General features: G+C 42.2%; 1 protein-coding gene across 1 annotated transcript in view; it reads right to left on the bottom strand.

Annotated features, from left to right (window-relative positions):
* Nucleotides 1-4344: 4344 nt before the first annotated feature.
* The window catches only part of ASAH2 (N-acylsphingosine amidohydrolase 2), a 91192-nt gene continuing 69971 nt past the window's right edge, over nt 4345-25565 (bottom strand). The window contains exons 14-22 of the mRNA XM_049646054.1: nt 24378-24493; nt 23231-23325; nt 22026-22065; nt 20904-20999; nt 17729-17824; nt 15535-15681; nt 12030-12089; nt 8605-8693; nt 4345-6655 (exon numbers count right to left, since the gene is read on the bottom strand). Of these exons, the coding sequence (XP_049502011.1) occupies nt 6466-6655; nt 8605-8693; nt 12030-12089; nt 15535-15681; nt 17729-17824; nt 20904-20999; nt 22026-22065; nt 23231-23325; nt 24378-24493 (929 nt within the window). The 3' untranslated portion in view covers nt 4345-6465. The remainder of the gene's footprint in view (nt 6656-8604; nt 8694-12029; nt 12090-15534; nt 15682-17728; nt 17825-20903; nt 21000-22025; nt 22066-23230; nt 23326-24377; nt 24494-25565) is intronic.

A 25565-nucleotide genomic window follows, 5' to 3' on the forward strand; every position in this document is an offset into this window, starting at 1 on the left:
GCTCTTTGCTCTCCTTCTTGTAACTCATCAAATTCCTTGATTTCTGCTATTGGACCAAAACGGGCACTTCCTGTATCTCTCTGTTTTGCCCTACTTCTCTGCAAAACCTGAGCTCCCCATTTCTCACTGTGCACTAGACTTTGCCACCTGGATGTCTTGTCAAGTCTCAGCCATCCAAACCCAGATTTGCCTTCATGCCTCTCAAAATCTCTTCCTTTCATTCTGGCACTTGTTTTTACTGTTACTGTCACCCAAAGTTTTAGGGTTTTAATTTTTTTAAACTGTCTTTGTCCCCCTCCCCGCCCCATCAATCAGTAACTCAAGAGCATTTTGTGTGTAGAGTATTATACGCTCCCACCTTCTGACCCATTTCTGAAGTGGTTCTGGTTCTGACCTCCATTGCCTCTCAGTCTAGACCACTCTCATAGCCTCAGTTGTCACCCATTCCAATTCTTCCTACACTAATATTGGAGATGTCAAAAGATCGGGAAAAGCATAATGTCTCTGGAGCAAGTTATGGATTCAGTTCACAATGGAGAAATTTTTTTATTTCCTACTCTCTTCCTGACATTTATATGCTTCATCTTACATAAAACTCAGTGACTGCTAAGTTAATTAACAGCTAAATAAATAAATTAAGCATATCCCATATGCCAGACACTCTGCCAACAACTTTACCTTACTCTAATTTCACAAACTAAAACTGTTAAGTGCTTTTATTATTCTCATTGATATAGTAAGAAGTTGAGATGCATTAAGAAACTGTGGCTTTAAGAAATTAATTTACTCAGGGCTGGACACTGAATAAATGGGAGAACCAAGATTTGAACCAACTAGTTTTCCTACTAGTTTCCAATTAGCTTTCTCTCTTAGCCTTTAAATTATATGACCCCATATCAATCATACAAGGTTATTATTGTTACACCATTTTATCAGCCAGGGGTGCTCAGTAACCCTCCCAAGGTCACAGACATAATTCAATCCAAGTTGACCAGATTGCAAAACCTAGATTCTTTCTTTCACTTTATACAACTTATGTCCCATGGTTAAAAGCTATCCCTCAGTCCTCATAAAATATTTTGAATCTGTGGACTTGAGGCTAAGAGACACTGATAAAAGAGTTGCAATAGGTCAGCACAACACCATCCACAGTTTCAGAAGGAAATTCAAAGTACACACTCTCCTCATTGTAGTGCCATCAAATTTATCTATAAAATCATCGTGTTAGTTTATTGAAATGCCATTTAAGAATGTTGTGGGTCCATGTTGGACTTTGTTGCAAGGTTGTAATTGCTGAGATGTTAAGTTCTTAGGTTCGTTTAGCTTACCCTGGTCTTGTATTGAATAAGGAAGCGCCAATAAAACAGGCAATATGGTCAAGTCAATCTTTCCAGAAAGTGGGCTGGTAGACTTGTTCTCTTCTGCTAGTGTTAAGCCAATATCCCAGGTCTCTGGATTGCTCATTATCCTAAAACACAGCCAGAAAAAGGTCAACACAGCCTGGATCTCCGATAACTTGAAGTTATGTACACTGAGGTACTTTGAAGTTTATGTGGGTGGGTCAGTTTTTTTAGTATTAATAAGTACTTATAAGATGTAGGCTGGAACTCTGGACTCCATCTAAAGGGAGAGAGTGGTGTTTGTTGGCTGTAATATCCCACTTCATAGGCACAAAAAAGCAAAAGGAAATCAAGATTTGGAAACATGAGATGGACAGAAGCAAAAGAAATGTCAATAAATCCAATTCCAAGAAACACTTAAAGACTATGAAGACAGAAGGGTGATGCCCAATGTCACTGGAGACTGGGAAAATCAGTTGCCTTAGTTATAAAAGATGTGTTTTATTAGTTTAGCAAAAGGAAAATACGTTCAAGCACATGCATATAAGAAATGAAGGGTCTTAAGGGAGAAAATGCTAATATGAACGTAAAACCAAATTGCTATTTATGAAGGTGAAGTTCAGTGCTACCTCTCTGGCCATTCCTCCCTTGCATGAGAACTACAGACGTGATTAGCTATTTGATATTCCCCTTACCTGAAATAGTCTAGTCATCCTGCATCCATGCATGGAAAGGAGCGTGCGCGCACACACACACACACACACACACACACCATTAGCTTTCTTCTAGCTAATATCCTTTGGGTCTTAGACGTTATTTACTCCAGGAAACCTCCCGCATTCTCCCCAAGACCATATAAGGTCCCATCTCTAACACCCTAAACTGCAGCAGTATGAGTCACTCTGTACAGAATCGCCTGTTTACTTGTCTGCTTCTTCCATTAAAAGTCTGAGTTCCTTGATGGCAAGAACTTGCTCTGCTTTGATCGTTACTGTATCGCCAGGGGGTAGCACAATGCCCACAAAGTATACAGTCGCTCAGTGTGAACTTGCTGAATGAATGCATATATTTCACAATGTAGAAAACAAGCCCTGTCACCATTAAGCCCCAGGGCATGTTCTTTCCTAAAACAGATTTGCTATCAGAACTTGTCTCCCTCTCTAGAGGCAGAAAATGCCAAATATTCTCTTTCTCAGGCTCCCTTAAAGCTATGTGACACAATTCCAGACAAGGAAATGGAAAGGGAATTCTACTCGGGTTCCCACTAAATATTTTTCACCTTCCAAAAAGAGATTCCAAGAACTCTCCCCTTCCTTCTTGCTGTTGCACACAATGGCATGAAGACACAAGGTAGGTCTCTTTAGACTGAGGCGACAGCCAAAAAATTAAAGTTAATAGGTTAAGAAAAAAGAAAAAAAGCAGTGACATCATTGAGTGGTTGCACCAAACCTGAACTGGTCACCTTAAGACATTGCTATGTGCAACTGTCAATGTCTTTAGCGCTTGGACCCCTGTTGATCAGGAATATGCTGTTACAGCTGAACACATTCTAATTATGTAAGGAACATGCAAATTTTCCTCTGTGGCCTCATGTAAGTCATGATGTTCCAAAAGCCACTATAAACCAGCAGGTGGCATTGGGATACCGGAAGCAAAATCATTATTTGAAGAGCTAAAGGCATGAAAAGGATCGTCTAATGACGAAATTGGTTGGCTAAAGATGAAACCCAGGCGCCGTTAGAAAAGGGAGGTGTGTTGGGGCTCCTGGGTGGCTCAGTCGGTTGAGCGTCCAACTTCGACTCAGGTCACGATCTTGCGGTCCGTGGGTTCGAGCCCCACGCTGGGCTCTGGGCTGATGGCTCGGAGCCTGGAGCCTGCTTCGGATTCTGTGTCTCCCTCTCTCTCTGCCCCTCCCCCGTTCATGCTCTGTCTCTCTCTGTCTCAAAAATAAATAAATGTTAAAAAAAAATTTTTAAAAAAAGGGAGGTGTGTCTTCCTATGCTGGAGATGTATGAGGAGGCAACCTGGAGAAACATATTCACAAATATAGTCATTCTTAGCATCTTCAGAATTAGCTCATGAGACAACTTTACAGATAACTACCTGCCTAGGAAACTCTCAGTTGCCCTAGTCCTAAAATACGTTCAACCGTATGTATTTTTCCAGCAATACATCTTTGGAGCACAGGAACGGACGAAGCGGACCCTTTATGTTTGGGTGGTTACTTACAGAGACCATCCATGTCACTTTTCAACCTGACCCACATGGAATCCAGCACCATTCAGTCCATCTCTTAAAAACAACAAAGGGCACCTGGGTGGCTCAGTCGGTTGAGCGTCCGACTTCGGCTCAGGTCATGATCTCACGGCTCGTGAGTTGGAGCCCTGTGATGGTCATGAGTTTGAGCCCCGGGTCGCATCAGGCTTTGTGCCGACAGCTCAGAGCCTGAAGCCTGCTTCTGATTCTGTGTCTCCCTCTCTCTCTGCCCCTCCCCCACCCACACTCTGTTTCTCTCTCTCTCAAAAATAATACGCATTAAAAAAATGTTTTTAGGGGCGCCTGGGTGGCTCAGTCGGTTAAGCGGCCGACTTCGGCTCAGGTCATGATCTCGCGGTCTGTGAGTTCGAGCCCCGCGTCGGGCTCTGTGCTGACAGCTCAGAGCCTGGAGCCTGTTTCAGATTCTGTGTCTCCCTCTCTCTGACCCTCCCCCGTTCATGCTCTGTCTCTCTCTGTCTCAAAAATAAATAAACGTTAAAAAATTAAAAAAAAATGTTTTTAAAAAGAAAAACAAGTGTTCCACTTCTCCATAGACCATACATTCACAATTGTATTCAGTGATTTATTATTAAGTCTTATATTGAATATTAGCAATTGATATAATACTCATCGAAAGTTGTAGGGGGATCAGTCAGTGCTTTTTTAGGAAGTCACAGCATTCTTAAAACCAGAGAAGGCAGAATACAACAAACAAAATGCAGACACTTTGACATGAGACACAAAATCTTCTGCAGAAGCGTTCTCCCCACCCAACCAGCCCCCTTTTCCCCATATTCGCCGCCAATTTCAGGGGCTTTCTCCCCATAGTCTGGCTCCAATGACATAGCTTGGATCTAAGTTTGTACGTTAACAGATCACCGCCTCTTTTGTGGTGTTCTTTTACGCACACGTGAATAGCTATGGTTTCTACAGCGGCAGGAGATCTGGTCTTATTTTTACATACAAAACGCAGAAAATGGAATTGGATTGGAAGAGAGGGCAGCGGGCGTGCAGACAGGTTTCTGCGGGTTCTTTGGGGGCAGGAGTCCTGGTGGACAGAGGGCTGGTGCAGAAGCATCAGTACGAGGCAATGCAGTGTCTGGCTTGGCACGGGTCCAAGTGAACGACAGGGACTCACAGGTCCACTGAGAAAAGCTGCAGTGGGAGGCATGGAGGTAGTGGGAAAAAATTCAGTACGCTTCTGAATCATGAGAACAATTTTATCATCAGTTCTGATATAATTTATCTAAGGTCAACTACTTTCAGAATTCCTTGCTCTTGGGAAGACTCTGAACTGTGATAGCAAACAGTCATTAGGAAAAATGATCGCTACCCTTTGGAATCCTGATGAGCTAATTCTCCAGCCGTGAACTCGCATAGAACCAGAGCCCTGGGTCATCAAAAAGCGTTCCGGGTTTGTCCCAATGCAATACGGCATGTTGAGTCACAGCTAGATGAATGTCAGTCTCATCGTGATTAGCATCATTACTATTTTCAAGCTGTAAAGTTTGTTTTTGAAATTAAGGTTGATTTTTTCCTAAAATGCTAAAGCTCTGACATTCATACAAAAAGCATGATTTGGGTTTGGGAAATTTCCTTTGTAGCCTGGGAGCTAGCTCCAGTTAACTTGGATAATTTTAAATGGAATTGGTACTTTCAGGCAATCAATGTCGGATTGTCCTATCTCATTCTTCGGGACGTTGGACTGGGAATTTCATAAGGCCCTCGAATTACTTTTGAACCAACTTTGTCCAAATTGTCTGGAGCCTCTTTCCCCCAAAATTCGAGCACCCAACACAGATTACACATGAGATAGGACTTGAAGATTACTGCTTTTTAAATGCCTTCCAAAATTGATATCCTCAGTTGAGTATTTTCTTCTTCACAACGGTCCCCTTTTGACACTTACACATTCATCTCAAATATGATAACTAATTATCAAGGCCCTAATAAATACTGTGTGATTGAATGGGTCCACGAGTAAGTGAGTGATAAAAGAACAGATAAATGAATTTTAGATCTTGCTCTTTGAGGACTGACTTCCAATCCACTAACACTTTTGTTTTAATATCTACACCAACGACAAGTCTTAGGTTTTGGGGATGAATTTGATTAGTGAAAACAGTCAAAATCACTTAGAGCCAGTCTTGAGGAGAGGAGACACAATTCAGAGGGATAAGGACACTTAGGGAAACACAGGGCATGATCAAAATATTCTAAGTCTGACTTTCCTGTACTTGGCCTCTGAAGGCCAGAAATAATTTAACAATATCAACAACTCTGGACCAGGTACATCAAGTCCAGGGTAATCGCTTTGAGAGGCTATGCTAAATAGAGAAAAGCTGACATGCTCATTTCCACACCAATTGCCTCTAATTGGACTTATACATTTATGGTCGATGTTTACATACTATTTTTTTTAAAAGTGTGATGGGGGGAGAGGTCCTGTAGCCTTTGTGAATCTTAAATCCATGAAACTTCATCATTCCCATCTGCAAAATGAAGACTCCAACTACATGAGCTGTTTAAACTTTCCCAGCCTAACACTCAATAATTCTATAAATAAATACTTGAACCACTGTTCACACATCTTCAGCCACTCTTACTAACTTTTCAGAGGTTTTATTATCGAGGGGAACTGTCCCTTCAAACAGTTGCAAGGCCCCGAGGAAAATCATGTGTTAGGCTCTAGACCACCAGTCACACACACACACACACACACACACACACCTCTGTCCCATTCACAGGAAACTATCTGTCCTCAAACAGGGACAATTATAGAAGTCATCCTAATTGTTTACATTCGTGTGAAATCATTTTTATAAATTAGGGAGGACAGCCACGCGTTAAATTATTCGTCAACTTTTCATTAACTAGTTACAACTTCAAAGGCGGAGGAAGTGCTTTCAAATGGAAGTATGACGGCCGGCTTGAGAAAGTCCTGTTTCCGATGGTGTCCGAAGTATCTCATTCTGTAGATTCCAGGCTGGGCAGTACCCGAAATATGCCATTGTATCGTTGCATTGCTGTGACCCAGCAATCCCTTGTGCCAATAGAAACTGTTGGCAGGAAACAAACAAACAAACCAAGTTTTACTCTTAAAAAGGTGTGATTCGACAAAGGTAGGACTGGTCATTATACGAACATTCAGGGAGTACCGACCGTAAGCCAGGCATTCTCCTAGATACTGGGAGTGCAGCAATGAACAAAACAGGGACAAATACTTTCTAGAAGGGAACCTTTAGTTAATAGCCATTTGTAGAAATTGTCTTACCTGTTCTACCTTTATAGCCACCCAAACCTTATCCATCCCCAAAAAGCCTCACTCAATACTCAGAACACGGATGTCTCCTGTTTGAGAATGGCTGTGGCACTGTTTCTGCCCTTGCTGTCCTCTGCTTCAACTGACACTTCCTCTCCCAGCCAGATTCATTTGTTAAAAATATCTACTTCACGAGTGCATGCGCCAGACTCTTTTCTAGAGGCACGAGGATATGGCCATAAGCAAGACAGACATGGCTCCAAGTTCCATGGAGCTTGTGTTCTACCAGGGCAAGGGGGGAAGAAAGGCAGTGAACGGGTAAACCGAGAAATGATTTTTAAAAGTGGTGGGTGAAACGAAACAAGTATGGCAGCGGTATCTCTACGGAGATGTTATTTAAGCTGAACCCACACGTGCCCAGAGGAAAGACATTCTAGGTAGAAGGAACAGAGGGTGCGAAGCGTTCCGAGCAGGAAAAAACGTGGTGCAGCAGAAGAGCAGAAGGAAGGGGCAGCAAAGTGTGACACAGGGGCTGAGGTCACAAAAACAGACGGAGTCAGCTCACACGAGCCCTTGTAGACCACCTCAAGCGGGTGAGATACTCTTGCAGGTAAGTGAGATAGAGTGGGTGACTGACTGATAACCCCAACTGTGTAGACAGTAAGTTCCCTGGGTGGAGAGAGTATTCTCAACATTCTGCGTGTTTCAGCGACGGGCCCTGTGCTCTCATGACAGAGGTGACATTCCAGCTGCTGCTGAACAAGGCAGAAGCAAGCCTATACATATCCTCAGTGTTCACTGCTGTTCCGATTTGGGGCTTTTGAAAACAAATCATGCTTTTTTATCGTCTGTATAATCTTATCTTAACCCTAAATATGTATTTATTATTTGTTTAAAAATGATCTGTGCCCGAGATTCCTAAACATCCGAGGAAAATTGAGGCCCAGATTTATGTCTGGCTATCACAGGGGCCCCAGCACGGTCCCATCTCTATTTTCAGTTAACCACGTGAAGGAAACCAACACGCAACTAATGACCTAATCTAGGGTGATGTGAGTCAGGTACAAGTTGCCAAAATTTTTGCCCACTCCCCTGCCACTGTCCTGCAGTGTGAAATGGATGCGCTCGGGAACAAAAACATTTTCTTATCTCAGATGCCACTTGCAAATCTTCAAAATATTTATTCGGCTCAGGGATTTGGTAACGAAAACACAGAGATACGCCTCTCCGAGGAAACTCCAGAAGCAAATTCTTTCTCACTGGAGTCAGGAAAAGATAAACACTCAAGCTTCTCGTGTGTTAGTAATTCCAATGAAGAATCATTGGCCACGTATAAACATGTAATCATTTTGCCCATAGACTCTTGTTATTTTCCCAGAAGGAACTGTCAGGCCCTACAGAGGCCCGTGTGCCTCGCGACCCATTTGCAAGAATGGCTGAGGCTAGCCAGCCTTCAGGGGTAATGTCCGTGGCCGTGGAAAAGAACAAAATTAACAGATGTTTACAAAAATGGAGGCCACAACCTCATTAGCACCTCTCCTGACAGTAGCACATGTCCCACTGTTCTGCAGGGAAAGAGAATCCAAATGGAGTCGAATAAATCCACTAAATATGGCCAGAAGGCTCCATGGGAATTTGATAGCAGTAATTTCCGGCCTTGAGCCTGTGTTCCCATTTGTCTTCCCCGCTTCACTGACCGACTGTTCCCATGGCTTGAAAGACAAAATGTCCAACAGGCGAGCTCACCGTGTCTCCCAGGAGGCGTCGTTATGTACTATCCGCCACGTTGCTGATGTGGCCTCGTATTTCTCGACAGTGAGGAAGGTCTGATGGGTCTGAAACGCAATTGACACATTTGATGAGACCCCACACGGTCATAAAAGGTGCCTGCCTGTAAGTACGTCCTTGTGGTCTGTAGGCTGAGCTGCCAATACCTTGTGTGAAAACGTATTAGAATTTCGTCCATATTCTCAGGTGCCTCTCTCTCTACATTCCGTGCGATGTCTTCAGAATGTCACTTTACCCATGCTATTACACACCATGACTTTCTTTTTTTTTTTTTAAGAAAAGTGAATGGAGCATAATTCTAGAGCTGATAGCAGATTTTGCAAACCAGGGCAGAGAAGAGACGGAATAAAACTCGAGATTCTAAAAAAGGTCTAAGTCAAGCCTTTTCAAGACACGTTTATTGATCTATATTCCAAGACTTTCTCTTGTCATTTCAAGACGTAGGAGGGAAAATGGGAATGTTTCTTCATCTTTCCATCTCTGGGTAAATGAATTATTAGTAAATATGTCTCCCAAGTGAAAAGAATTGAAAATGATGCATAAACCTTCCCCGTCTTAGATGCTGAAAGCAATCCCTATATTTTGTCATAATGGATTCCTAGAAAGCACATCACGAGCAGGTTTCATTCCCCCATTGGAAAATTGCGATAATAATTCATTTCAGACCAACAATTCAGCTTCAAATACAGTGCAGATTTGATATAACAAATTAAAAGATACAGAGGCCATAATCTCTAATTTTCCTCAAAAATCTTTAGATTGTGGCCCTTAAGGGCAGGACCTGTGTCTAATTCATTTTTATCCGTTACAGTCCTTTACACCTGTCACGTGTAGATGTTCAAATAACACTCTGGTGAATGGATCACTTATTTACAACTGGGCCATGGGATTATCTAAAATATTACTCAGCTGATGGGTTATATTCAATGAAGAAGTTTTCACTATGATGGTCACTTGTAAAGAGAATGGCTTCCGGCCATTTAGGGCAGAGTGACATCGGGGAGGCCGTTGATGGAGTAGGAGATAGGGTGATCCCTGGCGCACAGGTCTAGAGTGGGGACCAGAGAACGAGGGTAGGCCACTGACTATGTGAACTATGTGACTACCATTTCCCACCTCCCAACACACAACTCCTGACACACAACTCCTGACACACAACTGCTTCATACAAGTTACTGGATCTTTCTCTAGGCCTCAGTTTCTTCGTCTGTAACATGGGGATAATAAAATGTAACCCAATGCACAGAAGTAAGGATTGAATTAGACCGAGGTGACAACGTACACAGAGCACTTCACGTAGCGCCTGTAAAGAATAAGCAGAGGTGAGGAGGTCCCGATTACCAACAAAAGAGGGGAGTGGAAACTGTCGTGTGCTGAGTCCCAGTGCCTTCTTAGAAATTAATTCTAGGGGAGCCTGGGTGGCTCAGTCAGTTAAGCATTCGACTTTGGCTCAGGTCGTGATCTCATGGTCTGGGGGTTCGAGCCCCGTGTCAGACTCTGTGCTGACAGCTCAGAGCCTGGAGGCTGCTTCAGATTCTGTGTCTCCCTCTCTCTCTGTCCCTCCCTTGCTTGTGCTCTGTCTCTCTCTCTCAAAAATAAATAAACATTACAAAAAAAATGTTTTAAGGAATTAATTATTTTCTCATTACAGTGCTCTAAGCATTTTGTTCTCCTGCTTCTCCATGGCAATAGTGACGATTAGTCTTTCTCCGCCCCAAGGATATCAAATGACAATTAATCCTGCAGTTTTGCTACCACACTTTGAGATCTCCCGAAAACAATGCTATAAACATGCAAATATTATGACAGAGTTTGACTGCCTAGAGAAATTATTGCAAACAGGTGCGTGTTGACTTTCCAAGCAGGAGAACATTTTTCCCTAATGGCGTATTTGCCAATGTCCTCTTGCCACAATTATTATCACAGCAATAATGAGATTTCAATGAACGGAAATGGAAGGCGGATTTGGAGAAAAGGCGTTTGGGGTTGTAAGTAACAATGGTCCCTGGGAAGAATGGCTCATGGACGGAATAAATGTACCCTCGACCACAATAAAAAAAAGTCTGACCTCGAAATCATTTTTGTATACTTACTCCTTTTCTTCTACAGCTTTCTTTGTTGTTTGAATTTTTACAACCAGAACGTATCTAGCTGTTGCTTGGGTAGTTATAAGAACATTCTAAAGGAGTTACAGAGGAGTAAAATGAATTCATTTTATTAATAGCCATATTACATATGTGCACTTTGTCATGTGTCTTCTATGTGGATATAAAAACAGTAAAGTATGAACTGATATGTAACAAACTATGAACAATTATTACCTCTAAAAACGTTTATGGAAAGACAGGTACTTTCGAACTCTATTTTTTTTTAATGTTTTTATGTTATTTTTGAGACAGAGACAGAACACGAGCAGGGGTGGAGCAGAGAGAGACGGACACACAAAATTCAAAGCAGGCTCCAGGCTCCGAGCGGTCAGCACAGAGCCCGATGTTGGGCTCGAACCCACAAACCGTGAGATCACGACCTGAGCCGAAGTCGGACGCTTAACTCAATGAGCCACCCAGGCACCCCTCCTATTCTGCTTTAAAAACCTTCTATATTGCCTATTTTTACATTGAACATGTATTTCTTGTGTCATTTTTCGAGGTAAAGAAATAAATATCCAATTAGCGCCAGTAGTAAAGAGTAGGGAAATGGCAAATGCAAGATAAAGGGCTCCAAGCCAGGAGGGCACTCCCTCCACGACAGTACAGGTAGGACCAGAGGCCAGGATCCTGGAGGAGAGGGGCCAAAACAGGGGTAGGAAGGAACCAAAGATACACTTCATCCTTGGTGCTTTATTTTTCCAAATTTAGTCGGGTTTCTAAGTTGGAATACATAAACGGGATTGTACTCAAATTTATAGCTTCTCAAGAGACAGTGCAGTTCTTTCTGTATTGTGCAACATGTGAGCCTAAGCAGAGCCAGTTAAATGTTTCCCATGTGCTTTTTTTCCCAGACTTAATTCTACATTACTGTTCCTACTGAAAAATTTCCCACACTTAAAAAAAATAAGATGAGGGGCACCTGGGTGACTCAGTCAGTTAAGCATCGGACTTCGGCTCTGGTCACGGTCTCATGGTTTGTGGGTTTGAGCCCTGCATGGGGCTCTGTGCTGACAGCTCAGAGCCTCTGTGTCTCCCTCTCTCTCTGCCTGTCTCTCTCTCTCTCTTTCTCTCTGTTCCTCTCTCAAAAATAAATACACATTTAAAAAATTTAAAAAAATAAGATGAAAATCAAGTAGGAATATTTTGTCATTATGTTGTTAACCTCTAGAAGGATTTTCAAACAAAGACTGAAAAGTGGGTTGAAATCTATAAAAAAGAATCATTGATCCTTACCCGGTTTTCTGCTGAATTCTTTGGGTTAGCGCCTACAAATATCACTTCGGCAACTTCTCCCTGAAAATAAAAACTCATTTTATGAGTTTTAATAAAAGCATTCTTTGCTGGGCTCAGATTTAGGCCATGATTTATGAAATGTTCTAGGATACTGGGCACCTGTACAGATTTTATTCTATTTAACCAAGTGAGCTATCTTCTCAGACTATCAGAGAACATGCCCTTGCAAGAGTGGACACAGGAATTTGGGGCCAGCAAATTGCTCTACAATTTTTCGCCAGTGAATTTGCCTTTAGTATATTCAGATGTAGATGAAAACAGAGAGCTATGGCTCATGTCAGCGACAGTGCATTAAAGCTGCTTCTTCAGCCTTTGCTATTTTCTCACACTTCCCTCCAACACACATATAGGAAACGGACTGACTTACATAAGAGCGATCAAAACTTCCCACGAGTGACTTGTGCTTACACTGGCATGAACGAGATACGAGGCAGAATGACAGGGTGTGTGTCTCCCCCTCCCCCCGCCCAGCCCCATCCCCCGCACTGGAAACAACCAGAAGAGCTGGACAGGTGTGTATTATACAATGGTTGCAGGGCAAGGAAAACAAGCAATGGAAAGAGTGATCCTAGAGTGATGGAAAACAGACACAGTGATCAACTTAACGCCTTCAGAGCGTGCCATTCACAGCACAAAGAGGCAGAGCTCAGGCAAAGTAAGGCAGCCTTGTGGGGTCCACGAAGGCCAGGAAGTCTTGCGTTGACGAGGTAGAGTGACAGACAGAAGAGGGCACCGGACAGAGGAGAGCCACAGAGAGAGAGAACTCTGGAGAGGTGTGGGAAGTTCCTCACAACTCTGTAAGACAACCACCTGAAGCCAAGAGAAGACTGTGTCCGCAGAGACTGAAATTCTTACTCCCTGAAGCATCCAAGCACAAACTCTGATCAATAGTGGGCTGAACACTGAGTGAGGTAACTACGGGGGCAACACCTTGAGAGCCACACTTAAGAGAGACAGAGCTCACTAACTTAGTCAAGTTTTCGATGAGCAAACAAACAAACAAAAACAACAAAGCCGGGGGTGGAGAGGTGAGGCCAGAATCCAGAATTGCTACAATATAGCAAAACACATCCAGGATTCAACAACAAAAAATGATGAGATGTGCGTATATGAAAATATGGCTCATATTCCAGGGACTGGAAAGGGGCTGGGAGTTGGGTTCATCATCAACAGCTGATGATTTAATCAGCATAAAAGTCCCTCAAGTCTAGGGTTCACCAGAGCTTCTAGGTTGGCGAATGCTTGGAGAAGCTGGTAGGGGGCCCTTCCTGGAGAGGTCACGGAAGCTTGACATTCCTCCCCTACCCCTTGCCCTCTCTGCATCTCTGCCCTCAGGCTGTTCCTGAGTCGTATCTGTGTATAACCTAGCAAGTAAACTGTTTTCCTGAGTTCTCTAAGCCTGTTCTAGCAAGTTACTTAACCCGAGATGGGGCATTTGGGGATCTCCAGTTCATAGCCAATGGGTCAGAAGCAGATGCGACAACTTAGATTCGCCATTGGTATCTGAAGCGTGAGGGGCTGGGGGGTCCTGTCTGTGGGACTGAGCCCTCAACCTGTGGAGTATGTGCCAACCCCCAGCAGACAGTGTCAGAAGTGAATTCAATTGTAGGACACCAATGGGGTGTCTGCAGAAGACTAAAGAATTGCTTGGCGTGGGGAGAACCTCTATACGCCTGCTGTCACAACTACCGAGTGTAGAGTGTGGAGAGGAGAGACTTCTTGAGTCTCGAAAACGGCTAGAAGAATAATTAAAAATATCTACCATTTTTAAAAATCAACAGAGGAATTAAAAAAAAAAGGTACAGTCAAACATAAGAAGAGCTTCCAACCTTAAAAAATGAGAAGAGCAAAATAAAATCAAAGCCATCAGAAGGAAGAATACAGAACACCAGAGCAAAAATCTGTGAAATAGAAACAGAAAAAAAAAAAAGATAAAATCAATGAAGGTAAAAGCTAGCGCTTTGAAGACAGAAATTATCAAAATCAGGAAGAAAGAAAGGACATTGTTGTTGGCCCTACAGAAATTAAAAGGATTGTGAGAACCTATTATGAATTTTATCTCAACAAAGTAGACAACTTACATGAAACGGGCAAATTCCTAGGAAGATCCAAACTTTTAGGAAGATACAGATTCCTCAAGACAAATTAAATGCTGAGAAAGATACATAATTGACTCAAGAAAAAATAGAAAATCTGGTTAGGCTTATAAGGAGTAAGGAAATTGAATTAGTAAATAAAAATTTTGCCATAAAGAGAAGCCAAGGTCCATGTGGCTCTGCTGAAAAATCTGATAGAATATTTAAAGAAGAAATAATACCAATATGTTCTATGCACTTTTAGAAAATGCAGGAGGAAACCCTTGCTAACTCATTCTTTGAGACTAGTGTTTCCCTAACACAAAAGGCAACTAAGACAACATGTGAAAAGACAGCAAAAGTCCTCATGGACGTGAGTATAAAACTTCAGCAAAATATTAACTAACCAAATGAAACAGCATATAGAAAGGATTATACACCATTACTAAAGGGTATTTATTTAATATCTGAAAATCAACAAATGTGATACACTATATGAATAGAATAAGAGACAAAATCCCTCATGGTCACTTCAGAAGACATAGAAAAGCATTTGAAACAAATCCAACCTCTATTCTTAGAGGAAAGGAAGGAAGGAAGGAAGGAAGGAAGGAAGGAAGGAAGGAAAAGAGAAAAAAATTGGCCTACAAGGGAACTTTCTCAACTTGATAAAAGGCGTCTACAAAAATCATAAAGAAAACGTCATACTTAATGACTAAATACTCTTCCTCCTAAAATTAGAAACAAGACAAGGATGCCCAGTCTTACAACTTCTATTCAACATCGTATTGGAGATTCCAGCCAGTGCAATAAGGAAAAAAAATTAAAGGCATCCAGAAAAGAAATCCAAAAAAGAATAAGGAAGCCTGTTTTTATTCACAGATGACATGATACATATGTAGAAATGTGTAAGGAATCCACATCCCCCGCCCAAAATCTACTGGAACAGATAAATGATTTAGCAAAGTTGCAGGATACAAGATCAATGTAAAATCAGTGTAAAATAGTCCTGCTTCACTTCTACAAGCTCTTCCTGTCCTTGACTTTAGAGACTTTTCTTAGCTCCAACAAATGGTTCCATGACCATCCATTAAGAAAATGAATTTTCTTCATTCATTTAAGAAAATGGAAAAGAAAAAATTAAGAAAAGAATAATTTGGATTTTAGAAATTTGATTTTACATGATGGCCACCTGAAAAATAAATATTTCCCCATTCTGATGTTTGCAGAGGCCCTGCAGAGTTAAGAACAATTTTCAAAATCATTGCTAACAGCTGGTCTGCATCATGATTAGAGGCAGTTGGTGACATTAGACAGTATCTTTCCCCCATCCCCAGACGCAGGCTTCTGGATCTCCTGGTGAGCCTTACCACTCTGTATGTAGGTTTCGCGGGCTGCAGAACATCCCCAAAATTTCTGCCTAGTGGTGCTCTATCCACAATATTGGGAATTAATGAGGCTATCAGTTGTTTGAAATATGGAGGCTCTGGACCTCTGCTCAGGTTGGCTACCGTATCCTAGAACAGAGAGCATTTGCTTAAGGAGCACACAATGTAGAGTCAAAGCCCCTTTCCCCAGGCTCCCACCTCCCAGAAATGCCTTCATTAAAGGAAATGCCCACACACACATCCTCGCTCTGAGAGCTAAGAGCTTTAACAAGATGTGGGGGAACCTTGCTAAGACGTGAGTCTAGACATCCAGAATGTAAACTTTGGTCGCCAGAGGAAAATTTGGGTCATAGGCAACACTTTCACCCCGCCCCCCTGCCCAAGGCAGTATAGTTCAGCTATCTGAGTGTAAGCACTACTCAGGGTTAGATCCTGGGACGGCCATTCCTTAATTGTGTGACTTTGGATAGGGCCGGACACACGATAAGCTCTTTTACTTTTAAAAAGTGTTGTACCTCTCTTATCCAGAGTCAGTACCAAGTTTTCTTTTTTTCCCTAGCCCTTCTCTGTGCTCATTAAAAAAAAAAAATCAACACTCTTTTAAGTTAAAAGTTAAGATCAGCATATATCGTGACTGGTTTAACCTATGTTTTCCACATTTGTCACCTTTAATAGTGCCATCGCAACGCTGATCTCAAATTTTAAGTAGTCCTTCATAATGTACTCTAATCCTCACTTTATGTATTTAATCTTTTTCAATGGCCATAATATCGGTTGGCATTCCCATTTTGCAAGTGGGAAAATCAGCTTGGAGATACTCAGTATTCTTTTTCAAGATCACATAGCTAATCTTAGATACAGATGCATAACATCGACTGTGACACAAATGTCTACAAAATGAACCACACTTTCTTCCTAAGTATCACTATAAAACTTGAAGATTCTATTTCTATGGGAGGAACAGTAGACGTATAGTTGTAAATGAAAGTTACAACTCTGAAAACAGAGGCCATCTTTCAGGGTAGGTTATGGGTTCCTACTTTGCTGTATCATCTGAATATTCTATAACTAGTTACAGCCTTTATGATGAAAATCAAAGCAGTTCTACTTTGAAAAAAAAGTACCAGAGCTGAAGCTGAAGGAGTGTTATGATAATACAATAACGGGATAATTAAAATAGACCCTACATAAATACCTCCTACTGAAACTTCACACAGTCGGCGATTAGAGGAAGCAAATGGGATTGCCAATATCCAACTTTTGGACCCACAGAAACAGGTATTTCATTGTTTCAACTTGATATGACCAAGCTCTTCCTTTGAAAAGGCTTTATAGTCTGTGCTATGCCCCAATTCTTTCTCAGCCTTCACTGGGGCTTATGGGGTATTATATAAAGATCTGTTTATTATTTTATGCCCTTTATCCTGCTTGTTGAGTAATCTTCTGACACCAGAGTTAGTTTCATTAATAACTGCATCCCAGAAGATGTCCATAAGTGGAGTTCTTTCAAGGAAACTTGTTTAGATGTACTTACTCTAGGTAGATGCGTGCGAATGCACATTCCAAGGTACCTGCTGTATTTCATTGCATCTAAACCTCTATTGATTATAGCAACTATTGTTTTTGAACCACCAAGAAAGTAAAAACACGCTACTAATTTTAACCATAAGATTCCTCTGATTGGAAGGTGCACCCCGATTTCAGAGATGCTACAATACGGAAAATGGGCATCTCAGAAGGAATGACCCACTCAACTCATGACGTCACTGGCAGGATCATCACCGGGATTCGAGAACACTGGTTCAACTCCCAGCTACAGTTAGAGTAAGCCCAGTGAGCTATCATCTCCAAACCAATTTGCTTATCTGAAAAGTGGGGGGGGGGGGGAATGATACCGCCATATTCACATGACGATCATGAGCATACCATGAGATAATACATATGAGCAAAGCTGTCACCACCAAAGTGTATTAACTGAATCTGAATTCACTATCGGTTTCATTTCTTAGAGGTACCTCATAACTACAAACTCTTTAAATATGAAGGTTTTGAAAAAACTGAACATTTGCGGCTAAGGTTTTCTTTGGCTTTCCTCCGCATCTCCCCACCCCTGAGACACACACACACAGACACACACACACACACACATGCACACACACATATGAGTTTTGGTTACCGTAGCAATGGCCTTAGCAAGGGCCCTGAAGAGCTGGATATAAGCAGACAGGGTATGTGGTCCATAAATTGTAGAAGCTGCCTCGTATCGCTGAGCCTGCAGGAGAGGCAGGGCTGAATCATACACCGTTCTACATGCCTTGACCCATTTACAGAGGTCCCACGTCTTTGGTGAAGGGTGATACTGGACATCTCACATAATTCAAACTGGCCTCATTCAAGATTTAATCATGACAACGGAGGGTGGACATTTCCATATACCGGCTAAAGTAAATGGCTCCCACCAACTACTTGTTAAAGGCAGTGGCTTCTCTCGGCTTCCGGTATTTGGACGACCAGCCCATCTACTCTGAAAGAGGGGAACGGCTCCTGAGCTTAAGTCTATGTTAAGTACTTGTAATATAAATGTTTGCCCTCGAGGAGCATAGCAGGAGAAAAAAACAATGAGGGAGAATGAGAATCTCAGGAACTCCTGGAGAAAATGGGTAGTAAGGATACTGACCCGAGAAGGACATTCAACCATCATGGAGCTACAAACTAGAACCAGATACATCTACTCTCCTTTAGCTGAGCTGCAAGCCTTCGGTTTTTCCACAGACTTATCAAATCTTAAGTGGATCCCATCACTCCAAATGCACCCCCTCTCCCTGCGACATTCTTCAGCTCAGTGAATGCCACCCCCCCCCAACATCTTAGAGACTCCTCTCTCTCCCTCATCCTATATCCTGTAAATCCCCAAGCTCCCATTACCTGGCATCTCTTGAACTCTTTCATTTTCCTCTGGGTCTCCTGATTTTACTGTGGCCAAACCCTTGGCTCTCACCCGGATCATAACCACCGCTTCCCAACCAGTTCTCTGCCTCCACACTTAATCTTCCAATTGATCTTTCTACACTGCCATCCTAGTGACCTTTCTGGATCACAAATTTGATCAGAACACTCCTCCCTTGCAATTAATTCTACTTCAGTTTTCTAAAGCCTTCTTTCTGGGGCACAGCATAGAAGATGCTGCATTAACCCATGCCTCTCCATCAACTAGTCCCTGTCTCACTATCCTCCACGAACTATGGCCCCACAAATGTACCAACTCAGTGCCCCCCGGACCTTTGCATGCATAGCTTCCCCAATACCGGCTCCCTCCCTAAATTTTATTTGCCTAACTAGTCCTTACTCATTCTCAAGAACTCACACAGATGTTACATCTTCCAGAAAATCTGCCAGTCTCCATTCCTCAAATGCCCAATATAGACTAATGCACTTCCTCTCTGTTTTCATATCACCCTGTTGCATCCCTTTTACAGAAGTGTGATTGCCTGCTTTTCTGTCTTTCACTAGACCATAAATCCTAGTAATCGTGAGGGTAGGGGCAGATTGTTACTTATTGTTATGCTCAGATAGTGGCTAGTACGGTATCTGTCACAACACATATCTGTGGAATGAACTAGTGAATAAATTAATTAATATTAGTCCTTGTAGGAGCGTGTCCCTAAGAGAAGCCAGTAGGGGTTCCTAACCCTATTTGTGCCTTTGGACTCCTTTGGCAGTCTGTTGAGACCTATGGACCCCTCTCAGAGTAAATGTTTTCTAAATGCATACAATAAAATACATGGTTGACAAAGAAAACCAATTAGACTGAAATACATGAATCAAACATTCATGGACCACTTTTGTGATAGCATAATGTTTGTTCTTCTTCATTGAATAACGAGTAATGTTTGTGTTTCTTGACTGAGTAATAAGGTCTAATAACTACTGTGATTTTATTTTATTTTTAATTTTTTTTAATGTTTGTTTTTATTTTTTGAGAGAGACAGAGACACAGCGTGATTGGGGGAGGGGCAGAGAGAGAGGGAGAGACAGAATCCAAAGCAGGCTCCAGGCTCCAAGCTGTCAGCACAGAGCCCAACGCTGGGCTTGAACTCACAAGCTGTGAGATCATGACCTGAGCCAAAGTTGGAGGCTCAACCAACTGAGCCACCCAGGCGCCCCTCCCCATCTTTCTTGAACTCTCTGCTGCTCTCCTTGTTATCTATCTCAAATCATGCTTTCCTCATCTCTTGGTATACCTGTTCCTGTCTGTTTCTGGGCCTTTCTCTCCCTGGGGTTTCCCACCCCACCCCAACCCGCTCTCCCTCCCTTTCTTCCTTCCTCCTCAAAAATGATACATTGATATGGCTTCTGTGTCTCCTCCAGTGAACTTCTTTTTCTTATTTCTCACATATTCTTCTCTCCCTTCCTACTCATAATGCAGAAATGGAATTTTTATATTCGTTACTGTTTATAGATCTATTATTCTGAATTTTCAAGGCTGTTAGACAAAACATTTAAATTCCTCTCTGATTTTTTTTTTTTTTTGAGACAGAACATGAGCAGGGGAGGGGTGGAGAGAGAGGGAGACACAGAATCGGAAGCCGGCTCCAGGCTCCGAGCCATCAGCACAGAGCCCGACGCAGGGCTCGAACCCACGAGCTGTGAGATCATGACCTGAGCCGAAGTCAGAGGCTCAACCGAAGGAGCCACCCAGGCGCCCCCAAACTACTGTGATTTTAAAATAGCAACGAGAGTGAAATGTTTCCAAATCTGCAATAACTCTAGGTGATCTAAAACGTGTCCGTGGTCCCCATCAGTGACCAAGTCAGAGGTACTGCTAGTGTTATCGTTGTTTGAAACGTACACTCACAATGGGAGGAAATTCTAAGTGAACGGTTACAGAGGAATGCAAAACTGGATAAACAGAAATTATTCCCATCCAGTGTACCGGTTAGGAATCATTAGTCAACGGGATCTCCTAGAAGACAGGGACTTTCAGGAAAGTCAACAGAGCTCACTGCTGCTGTCACTGGACGTTTGTCAAGGAGTAGACCGTATGCCTCCACGTGGACTCCTGAGACATGCCAGCACCCGTGCTCATTACCAAAGCCCCCGACAAAATAACTCATTTCAGAAAAAGTGGAGGTCAGTGAGGCCAGAATTCTGACTTGAACTTGGAAAGGGCAAACTCCCAGATACAAATCCTCCCCAACACGACCTCTGGCTTATCATTCTCTCGTCTGTCCCAAAACAAAATCACCACTCAAAAACCCCTTTGAGGAAGTCTAGACAGGAAACCTGCATTTGCCACCACAGTCTTGATGAGGGTAGAGTTCACTGAAGCAACGAGTACTTTTCTACTTTACCTGGTATTCTTCAAAGGTGGTAATGTAATGTGTATACACGTTGCACAGGCCTGAAATGACGGCGGTCATGTTCTGCATCCCATAGGTTGCAAATTCCTGGTGGGGGAAAGGTAGAGCCCGATAAAATTGCTCTTCACTGTACTGTATCCTATCGGCCCAGTTATACTTAACATACAATCGTAGATGTGAATCTCGTGTAAGGTGACTCTCTTAACCTCGTTCCTAATGATCAAAACTGTTCGGCCGTGTGCAAGTACCCACGAGGCCTTGGGGAAAAGTTAGAGCCATAACTGCACTACCTGTGGGCAAGTCAGTGGATCTAAGAACATCTCACTGGTTGGTTGAATTTGCAGATATAGAATCTTCTTATTACTAAAATACAGACACTAAGCCCGTTTCCTTAAAAGGCATAATAGAAGGATACTAGCTGACCGTAGTGGTTATTTCCGGCTCTAAGCATGATTACATCATTTTAGAACCATCTACACTACCTTCCTGAATAGGAAGAAAATCATAAATGCAGATAAAATACAGAATTCCTAACATGGATTAGATTTTATTTAGACAGAACTTCAAGATATTAAGGTATGTAAGGTTATTTACTATTTGATCTGTAAAACCATTATCAATTTTTAAATTATTAACAGATAAATATATCAATAAAATATTTAAACTGGATTATAGCTTCCTTCTCATTTTAAGCTTATTTTTATACCACTAATATTTCATATTCACCTCCACGCATTACTTCCTTTTTTATTTATTTTTAATTGTTTGTGTTTTATTTATTTTTTGAGAGCAAGAGAGACAGAGCATGAGTGGGGGAGGAGCACAGAGAGAGGGAGACACAGAATGGGAAGCAGGATCCAGGCTCTGAACTGTCAGCAGAGAGCCTGACACGGGGCTTGAACTCACAGACCACAAGATCATGACCTGAGCCAAAGTCGGATGCTTAACCGACTGAGCCACATAGGCACCCCTCTACGCATTACTTTCAAGTGTGTGAAACTCTAGGCATCTTAGCAACAATTAATTTAAAAGGTATCAGATCGCAGGATTAGGGAATTCTTTTCTCTTCCCCAAATATAAAGGTATACATATTTTATTTCATTTTTAACTCACTGCTTGAACGGCCTCCCGAAGTCTTCGTCCAGACATGGTCCTGAGTCAAGAAAACAGAGTTATCTAAGTGGTTCCCGACTCCAAAAGCATGCAAAGACCACAGAAAAACTTGCGGCGAAAGACAGGCGGGATCCTGGCTCTTAACACAACGTGGTAAGGCACGTGCAAGCTCTGTGACGAGGCAGAGCTAAACTTGAGCCTCTTTCCCCCTGGCTGTCCTGTCTTCAGAACAAATCCTCAACTGAAAACAGCGACTTGGAGGAGGGAAAGGCCCTCCGTGAATATCACTGGCAAAGACGACGATCATTTTCCATTCGTTGACCCAAAAAAAATGTACTGTCTGTGTTCGATGTTAGCAAGAACAGAGGCAAGTTGAGAGTGTACGTGCTCCTGCCTACAAAGAATTTACCGTTTCCTTCTTTCATTGAATCCTTAACAAAACACAGCATCTGCCACATAAGAGGCCCCCTTCTAAATTTTTTTTTAACGTTTATTTCTTTTTGAGACAGAGAGAGACAGAGCATGAACGGGGGAGGGGCAGAGAGAGAGGGAGACATAGAATCGGAAGCAGGCTCCAGGCTCTGAGCCATCAGCCCAGAGCCCGATGCGGGGCTCGAACTCACGGACCATGAGATCATGACCTGAGTCGAAGTCGGCCGCTTAACCGACTGAGCCACCCAGGTGCCCCAAGAGGCTCCTTTCTAAGGGCTAAGGATTCAAGGGCATGAAGCTCACTTTCCAGGGTGGGCGGTGGGGGGTGGGGCGGGGGGGGAGATGGTCAACAAGCAAATAAAAGAAATGGGATGGCAATGGTGGCTACGGGGACCAGAAAGCAGAGTAAGGATGAAAAGGCGATTACGGCAGTCCTTGTAATGATGAGGCCGCTGCTGATGCTGTGGGGACTTGGTGGTGGCGGTAAGGACAGTGTGAGCTGGGGTCAGCAGGACTGGCATCTCTGTTAGAGATCTGAACAAAGAGCTGAAGGAAGAGAAGAGTCGGTCGTGGGGATAAAAGGAGGGTCAGGGTTTCAGAATTTGCCGCAAGATCCCAAGTGGGGAAAACTGAAAAAAGAGTATGATATAGTGAGATACAAAGAAGCCAGCACAGAATTATCTCCCCGCCCCCCCCCCCAGAAGAAGTGACTGTAACAGAAACACATACCCAATAATTACATTTTTAACTACAAAGTAACAAAGAAAACTTACGTAAATTCCCCAGGGATGGCAATTATGGCCAAGGACCCAACGGTGATCATCTGAACATCAACGATGTCTGGGTGCCATGGATGCGGTTTTGTCAGCTAAAAAACCCCAAATATGAAAACTGTGTGAAAGGATATTGCTTTCTATATGGGCAAGCGACAGATGATGCTCAGAGAATTCCCTTTATTAAAGGATTTTAAATGTTTCCAGCTGTTTTTGGTGCTTTATCCTCCTACCATAGATTTTCTTTCTAATTAATGAGGTAGTATTCAATATTCTATCCGGTCATAACATATGGATCTCAATGCCAATGCCCCATTAACCTGAACTTGCTTTCTCATCCGTGAAGTTTTTGGTGGACCTGGCATGGTAGAATCTCAATGTGTAATAGATAAGCCAAAGAGGACTGTGCAAGGTGTATAAGTAATTCTACCACCATGGGAACGGCTTAGCTTAATGATTTCCCTTTTGAGTCCAGTTACCAAGCCTGGCCTTGCTTTCCAAGTTTTCTCCAAGATAATCTATCCTTTTCCATAGTCAGATTAGTGTGGAAGCTTTTCCTCTATCCCTTCCTTTCCTCTCTTTCTTCTTCCTGAAGAATTCTAATGGAATATTAGAGGAAGAAAAAAACTCTATTTAAAATTTTTTCCACATCAACAACTTACATTATGAACACCAACGTGAAGTTTTGACGATCAGAATGTGAAAATCCGTGGTCCAAAGCAGTATTAAAAGAATATTGCTTTAGTTAAACATGTTGCCCGAATTGTGAGAAAATGGAGGTATGGACATGTCCTTTTTTATGGGACCTGAGATGTTTTCCTCTGCAGAGAATTGTGTCTCAACTCCTTTCCTGCAGTCAACATCAATGAATCCTGAATAAGGTAGATGTTGATCTAATTTTCCTTTTCCACTGTTTTAATCATTTCAGTTATTTATCATAAAATCTAAGTCACAATATTTAATAATCATGCCTCTTATTCCTTAGAGTGTGATTCTTAATACACGTATTTTTAATATTAAAAATTGGATGTGGTAAAATCTGAATAAGAACTCCCATGTCAGTAACAATCTATCATTTGTCTCTGACAATTCGTAAGTTTTAAAATAACAATATGCTAAGTTTACCATCATAGTCAAAATTCATTACCTCTCCAGTGTGAAGAAGGATTGGCTTTGGTTTATGACACCTTTTGATTTCTTCAGATGGCTTGCCCAGGAGTTGATCCCGAAGAGTGTCCCAGAATGGATCCCCTACTGTTGTCCCTGTTAGGAATATTATCACTAATTTGATTCTAACGCTCTGAAAAAAATGTCATCACTTTGACAAATGCACAGCAGTGACTTTATTACAAAGATGTTATGAAGGTTGTTGTCCAAGAGTGCCAAACAGATTGAATAAGAGAAGAGGCAAAATTTCCTGTGCTTCCTAAAATAGGAGTCATTATTTAATTAGATCCTTGGTGTGGCCAATAGGATAAAAGAATGTACTTTGTTCAAGGTCCTTAAGGTTTTGTTTCCACTGCTCTTCCTCATTCATGTTTCAAATAAAAACAAAATGATATAATTAACTGTAGATTTATGAACTAAATCACATTCTTCCCATTGTAGAAACTAAAAACGTCAATCTCCAACTTGAAGCACTGATTGTTTAGCTTGTGGTCCAAAGAAAGAGCCTCTCTTAACTCCCCACCTAAATATCCACACATGTGTGTGCCCACACACACACACACACACACACACAGAAAAAAAAAATCACACATGAAAGCAACAATCTGGGGAAAAGTTACATTAACTCTGAAACCTATGAACTTAGAATCTATGTTTCATTAGGAAAATATAACACTTATAAACATACATGGACCTATTAACAGAGCACCAAAACACATGAGCCAAAACTGACAGAAATGGAGGGAGAAAGAGACAATCAATAATAATAGCTGGAGCTTTAATAACACCACTTTCAGTAATATGGCTCATTTGGTTAAGCATCCAACCTCAGCTCAAGTCATGATCTCCTGCTTCCTGGGTTCCAGCCCCGCATCGGGCTCTGTGCTGACAGCTCAGAGCCTGGAGCCTTCTTTGGGTTCTGTGTCTCCTTCTCGCTCTGCCCCTCCCCTGCGCTCGCTCTCTCTCTCTCAAACTAATAAATAAACATTAAAAAAAAAAAGAATCCCAGTTTCAGTAATAGATGGGACAACAAGTCAGAAGACCAACAATAGAAAAGGTGAACAGCACTAGAAGCCAAGTGGACCTAACAGGTACCCGCAGATACCTCCGTCCACGCAGCAAGAACATAACAGACACTCTATGCAAGTTCATACAGGCACTGTCCAGG

The sequence above is a fragment of the Panthera uncia genome, chromosome D2 (assembly GCF_023721935.1).
Source record: "Panthera uncia isolate 11264 chromosome D2, Puncia_PCG_1.0, whole genome shotgun sequence".
In the NCBI taxonomy this organism is placed as follows: domain Eukaryota; kingdom Metazoa; phylum Chordata; class Mammalia; order Carnivora; family Felidae; genus Panthera; species Panthera uncia.